The 7,112-nt window shown below is 31.6% G+C and overlaps 1 protein-coding gene across 1 annotated transcript; it reads left to right on the top strand.

Moving 5' to 3' along the window:
* The first annotated feature begins 432 nt into the window (after positions 1 to 432).
* Positions 433 to 1,601, top strand: LOC135950729 (putative nuclease HARBI1). Its single transcript, XM_065500263.1, has 3 exons — positions 433 to 551; positions 606 to 1,032; positions 1,086 to 1,601. Exons 1-3 carry the CDS (start codon positions 433 to 435, stop codon positions 1,599 to 1,601), a joined length of 1,062 nt encoding a protein of 353 aa, XP_065356335.1.
* Positions 1,602 to 7,112: the final 5,511 nt, after the last annotated feature.

Raw genomic sequence — 7,112 nt, forward strand, 5'->3', positions numbered from 1 at the left:
AACGTGAATTGAACTATTTTACGGAAATGTTTATCTTTTTTACATAATTTTTCAGTTAATTCCATTATCTAAAAATTTTCTTCTTCTTCTGCAGTAAGAAAAATTAAACAGATAATACTGTTTAAGAATTATTATTTAATTACAATCAAATCATACTATTTATGTATGTATAAACTATTTTCTTTGATTTTAAATTCAATCTGTACAAAATTTCAATTAATCAGGTATGTTCTGTAATCCACATGATTTCAAATCACATACCGTTTTAAAATCACACGTGTGATTTTTGCCTGTTCTGTAAATCACACTGTTATTGTATTTTTCGGTGTGATTTTAAATTTTCGAAAGCACAAGAAAACAGCCGATTCGTTTATTTTAAATGTTTTGTTTTTCAAATAATTTTATACAAATATTAAAGTGAAAATAAAAAAAATGCCTGGAGCTTCTGTTTTATCTTTAATGGAATTAAAAAAAAGGCAGTTAAGAGATGAACGTATTAAAAAGCGTTGTTTGCGAGTATTATCAGATCCAGTGGATATGAACGAAACATTGTAAGTTGATAATGATTAAGTACAAGGGTTGGTTATTGGAAATTTTATTATTAGATTCATATCATACTACCGACTGAACAAAGCTGCATTTCAAATGGTATTGGGAGAGCTAGCTCCACTATTGCCAAAGTGCTCTATTCCGGAGAGTATACAACTAGCATCTGTGCTGAGATTTTTAGCAGTTGGATCCTACCAAGGCGTTATAGCCAATGACGCAAACTTATCCATGGGACGCTACACCTTCTGCAAAATCTTATGGAAAGTAATGCCTTTGTTAGAGGAAACATTGTGTTCAAAATGGATTAGCATTGTTTTAGATCACCAGGAACAGAGTGCTTCGAAAACACATTTCTACCAAAAATTTGGTATACCCGGCGTAGTTGGATGTGTTGACGGGACACTCATTCGACTAACGAAACCACCATCGGATCATGCTTTATATTTCAGCAGAAAGGGACACTACAGCATTAATGCTATGATGGTACATTGTCAATTTTAAAATGCTTGTACGTATTGTTAACATTTTTTTTTCAGGTTTGTGATTATGATTTACGTATTCTAGCTGTAGATGCATGTAGACCTGGCTCATGTCATGATTCATTTGTATGGAATATGAGTGATGTTAAAAGATACTATTTAGAATTGTATGATGAAGGCAACCACAATTTTCGAATCTTAGGAGATTCTGGATATCCACTAAAACCATACTTATTAACACCGTACAAAAATCCTTCCTATGGTACTGTACAGTATACTTTCAACCTAAAACATGCATCTGCTAGAAACGTTGTGGAAAGAACCATAGGTGTCCTCAAAAGCCGGTTTAGATGCCTTCAAAATGTTCTTCCATATAATCCATCAAAAGTAGTAACAATCATCAATGTATGTTGTGCATTGCATAACATATGCAAACATTTTGGTATTACAACGGCCGAAGCACTTATTACGAGTGTAAGTGATGATGATTTTGAAATGGAAGATGATGAATATGACAACACAGCAGTGAATATACGAGATAGAATAGCCCAGTCCCTAAACACAAACAGATAGTTTACTTCGTTTATTAAACAAGTATATTTCAAAGTTCATATCTACTTAAATAAAAATTAAATAATTACAAAACAAACAAATAATAAGTAATTCATTTTAAAAAGGTACTTGTGTAGCAATGAGATCATAAATATCTTAAAATCTAATAAATAATAATTCATTTTAAATATGTACATGTCAAATATCTTAAAATCTAATAAAACAAAAGAAACAAAAACAAATTCATTTTAAATGCACATGCAAATATCTTAAAATCTAATAAAACAAACCAAAAACAATTCATTTTAAATGCGTACATGGCAAATATCTTAAAATCTAATAACACAAAACAATTCATTTTAAATGCGTACATGGCAAATATCTTAAAATCTAATAACACAAAAGAAACAAAAAAAAATAATTAATTTTATAAAATATATCACAAAAATTAATCACTTTGGGGTGATAAACCTAATTTTAGCCTCTCAAGTTCTAAATATTTCAACTTCAACTCATTTTTAGTTTTTAGGCACTTCTCTCTCTCGTAATTATGTCTTTTAATTTCTTCTAGCTCTTTTTCTTTCAGCCTTTTGAGTTCCCTTATGTTTCTAGACATTTCCTTAAAATAGCTCCTGTTCTCCTTCATTTCCTCTTTTATTTTGCCTATATTGGCAGATATTTTCGAGAACTGCTCCGATTCCATTGCGATGACATCCCCAACATCCAAAGCACTTCGTTTGCGCTTGCGACTGCAAGTTCGTGATGATGTGGGTGTTGGAGATCTGGAATCTGTTTGGGACACATCGACGTTCGCATTTTGTGGTGTTAAAATGGGAGTTGAAGATATCCGTTTCGGCGTAGGAGTTGAAGCAACCGGTCTCGGCGTTGGAGTAACCGGTTGGAGCACTTCTGCATTTGTTGATATAGAAGGAGCTGTTGCAGATAGCTTAGCTTTTTTTTGTGGAACGCCACATTTTCTGGTGCCTTCTATACCATCCACCGGCACATACAAGCCGCATATTGTTGCTATCTGCTCATCGTTGGGGGTAAGGATATATTTGTTGAAACGTCCACCCCCAGTTTTACTCGCCTCAACTCTGTTGTGCCCCATCCGCTGCTTCACATTAAGCTTCATGTCAATCCACACCTGTAGTGCGATTCACTAACTTTTAACGAACCGACAATCGTAATGTTTATCGACATAAATAATCGCTTGCAGTAACGATAGTGTGATTCAGTAATTTATTTTTAACGATTGTTGAAGATATAACATCTCTGTCTACAAAATATCAAAATAAGCTAAAAGTAGAAAACCATTATTTGACACATAATGAAATAATTAACCAGTGGTGTAGTGAGTACAACGTTGACTAGCAATCGGAAGGTTGTTGGTTCGACACTTGTGCGACTTGCATTTTTTTATTTTTTTTTTTAGTAAATACATAATTTTATAAATAATTCTACTAACAAAACAACTTATTTCCTGCCAAAATGTAATGGATTACTTTTGGGACATCGCGAACAAAAATAAGTACTTGAATAATTAGTAGAACTATAATCGTCAAATTCCCATATTTTTTATATTTTATTGTAAATATTAATAAGTTAAGTAAACAAAAATGTGTTTCCATTATTTTTACGATAGTTCCAGCTACAAAAGATGAAGATGACGACGAAAAAATTGCAAATACACTTTATCGATTAAATAAACACAACTTAAATTATTGTCGCTAACATAACGAAAGAAAAACTGCATAAAGTAACAGCTGACTTCAACCGACAGCGAATGTCGTTAAAAATGTTACTGAATAGCAAATTCGATAAATTTTCGTTATATTTATTTTAACGATACGATTATCGTTATAAAAGTTAGTGAATCGCAGTACTGAAAATAACATTTTAATTCATTTATAAAAAAATTGTTATGTGTGTATGTACATACTTTTTTCCAGGCTTGTACTGCTTTTGTTGGTGGTCCTGGCGCATTCAGCTCATTTGCCAATTCCACCCACAGCTGCTCAATATACACTTTGTCGCCATGCACAAAGTTTTTTGCCAGATCAGGGTGACGCTCCATAAACGTCAGGAAAATTTCAACCTGTGTTTGGTTTTTGTGCTGTCCCCTAAAAACATATTTTTTTATATATATACTTTTAATTATTTTATATGTACTTACATTTTATAAAAAATTTTCAAAAACTATGGCGCAAGCTCAACCACTATGCTAAAAACAAAACAGCAAAGCTGCCACAGTACACAATTGTTTTTGGTTACCACTTGCTTCAAGTTTGTTGCAGTTTTTCTCCAATTAGCCCAAAAATCTTAACTCATATTGATAACTTATAATATAATGTAACAAATATTATAAATTTTATGCTGAATTCTATAATTAATTTAAAGATATTGAACATATTTTAGACAACCATTAAAAAATTTTAGTCTGGCAAGCTTCCATGTATTTTCGAAAATCATAAACAGCTGACAACTGAAAACAAACCTGAAATCACAAAAGAAATCACACAATCAAAAAAACTTTTTACAACAGAATAGGTGTCTCTAGATTTTTATTAAATTTTAAGTGTTTTTTTTAATAAAACAAGTAATTCTATAAGAAAATTAATAAAGGACATATTGTTTAATATACTTAAGTAATTTATTTTAATATTTTCCATGTAGTAGCCGCAGAAATAACCAAGTGATTTGAAAACATTAGTGACTTTGCTGAACGTTTTAAAATCACAAAATTATGTGCACAGAACACCTTGTATGTGATTTCAAACCACTTTTATAAAATGTGATTTGCAGAACATACCTGAATATTCCATTTGTAAATAGACAAACTCCATGTATAAATAAAAAATAATCAAACATCAGGCTATGTTAAACGTAAAAAATATAAATCGCATAAGAATGCAAAAACCGCTACATATACTTCATGTCTTCAATTAGTTTTTCTCCCAGTATGTCATCCTAGGCTGAATGACTTTTATGTGAAGAAGAAGACTTCATTTATTGATGCAATTATTTATTGAAAATAATTTAAATAACAAATATTCAAGAAATATTGCATATGTATTTATATTAAAAAAAAAATAGTGAATTTGTGTCTTTAATTTAGTACGAAAAATATTTAAATAATCTCCTCTCATTTTTCCGCCATGCTGAGCAAATAATTTTCTGTTTTTTTCTATTTGATCAAACAATTATTTTATGAAAGTGTTTGATATAGTGTGACCACAGGGCAAATATATTTACTGATTCTTTTTCGCAGCAGTTTGGTCATACAAAAAGTGAAAAATTAAATTCAATATATGATAACAAAATTCAATAAATCTCTAATAAAATGATTACTTTACAATTCGAAATAAGTGCTTTAACCTTAAAAATATTTTCAAGATCAAATTATATATTTTTTAGGTATTTATGTAGCTAGTGGTCACACTTTGTTCACATTAAGAAAATATTTTGTTTGCCGACAAATAATTTTGTTTGACTAAAATCATCAATTTGGTTGTTTGCTCTAAATTTTATTTGTGGCCAGATTCAGGCAATGAAATATTTGACGATAAACGTCAAATATTAGCTGTGTGTGACCGTACCTTTAGTAACAGTACGGTTCGCCGAGCGCTACACCCAAATGCTCTTTATGGTGGAGTTCCGAGAGAATAACCGCACATTTCCAAACGAAATAAAGAGCGACTTCGAGAATTCGCAAACAGGTATAAAAACCAAGAAAATTGTTTTGGAATAATGTGCTGTTTACGGACGAAAGCAAGTTTGAGATTTTCGGAAGTAAAAAAAGGAGTAAAATTTGGAGAAACAAAAATCAAGAGTTCGACCAAAAAATGTTCTATCCACCGTAAAGCATGGTGGTGGTTAGGTGATGGTGTGGGGGTGTATGGCGGCAAGTGGCATGGGAAAACTCATATTTATTGATAGTTTGATGAGCAAAACCGATTACCTAAACATTCTTATACAAAATATGGAACCCATCATTAGAAAATTAAATCTAGACCGAACCTGGATCTTCCAACAGGACAACTATCTGAAGCATACTTCTTAACTTGTTAAAGAATGGTTGTTGTATCATACACCGAAACAACTGGAACAACCCCCACAGTCAACGAACATTAATCCCATTGAACATCTGTGGTAGCATTTGGACAGACAGATCAGAAAATGAAATATTACCAGCAATGACTCTCTACACGAAATCCTGCAGGAAGAGTGGTTCAACATTCCAACATCGGTGACATCAAAATTGGTAAAAACAATGCCAAGGAGGCTTGGAACTGTTTTAAAACCCAAAAGATGTCAAATAAAATACTAAACACGTTTTTTCTTCTAATTTCCCTAAACTGTACACTGTTGCAGTTGAACTAGTTTAGTTTTTTGTTTATATATTGCAAGAGAACAATTAAATGTTTTGTTAAATATACTAGAACTGGAGAACAAATAGTTTTTTAATATGTAAATAAAATGTTTTAAATGTAAAAACAAGTTGTACACTTTCTTTAGACGCTGACTGTATATAAAAATGTTGGTATATACTCGTAATACAAATAGCGATAAATTAGTTAATCGTGGTATTAAATTCAGAAAACCACATTTAATTTACGACTCATGTTTTGATCGTGCGTATATATAAAATAATACTCGTTTCTCTTAGGTTTGGGTAGAGCTGAAATCAAGAACAAACAAAAAATTGTCGGAAAACAACCAATCCCTAATAACTTGAAGAAATGGTAGACGAAGCCATAAATATACGATCAGATGTACTGCCACCTGAAAACACGATTGGGTTGGAAGAAAACATTTGTACAACCTTCTATAAAAAAAATGATTTTGGCCAATCAACTTCCAAAAAAAAGGATGACTGATTCTACAAATGATTTGCTAAAGGAACAGGTGAATCAACAACAAAAAAATTTTCGAATTGTGCAGCCCACAGTAATCATTTATATTTTCAATGACATTCTCAGGTTCATAATACAGTCCTATTTTTCCCGGTATACATCTAAACCTGTTTTTGAGAACACCGATGCAACGTTCCACACAATTATTGACTCTTATGTGATTTTTAATGTATATTTCCTCCTGTGCCGTTGTGCAATTCCTCAGCGGAGTCATTAAACAGGGTAATAACGTATAACAGGATTCACCTAGAATAATAAAGAAAGCACAAATCTGGAATTAAAATACATTTGAAGACAAGTTCATCATACTTACTATCATGGCGTTTACGCTGTGGTATCACTTTCTGTTATAATAAAATTCTAGATTTGCTTCTGGACATTTTATGCGTACATACCATCAAAAAACCCTAAAACCCCGAGAAAATTAAATTGTTGGTTGATCCTGCATTTTATTCTTCTTCTTGTTGTTGAATCAGCTTTGGGCAATAGTGGCATTCAAAAACAGTTAAACATTCACCCACTTTAGTCTATCTGTACGTTTTTTTTCCATATGGGATATTTCCTTGTTCTCTGAAACCTAAAGATAATTGCATTTAGCATATTTAGTTTTATATTT

The sequence above is a fragment of the Calliphora vicina genome, chromosome 2, assembly GCF_958450345.1.
Source record: "Calliphora vicina chromosome 2, idCalVici1.1, whole genome shotgun sequence".
NCBI classification, from domain to species: domain Eukaryota; kingdom Metazoa; phylum Arthropoda; class Insecta; order Diptera; family Calliphoridae; genus Calliphora; species Calliphora vicina.

What these genes read in the sequence shown, in the direction of transcription:
- LOC135950729 (XM_065500263.1), top strand. Translation starts at nt 433, where the DNA reads ATGCCTGGAGCTTCTGTTTTATCTTTAATGGAATTAAAAAAAAGGCAG. An exon ending in GTGGATATGAACGAAACATT is followed by an intron (nt 552 to 605) that starts GTAAGTTGATAA and finishes TTTTATTATTAG; the next exon opens with ATTCATATCATACTACCGAC. An exon ending in ACAGCATTAATGCTATGATG is followed by an intron (nt 1,033 to 1,085) that starts GTACATTGTCAA and finishes TTTTTTTTTCAG; the next exon opens with GTTTGTGATTATGATTTACG.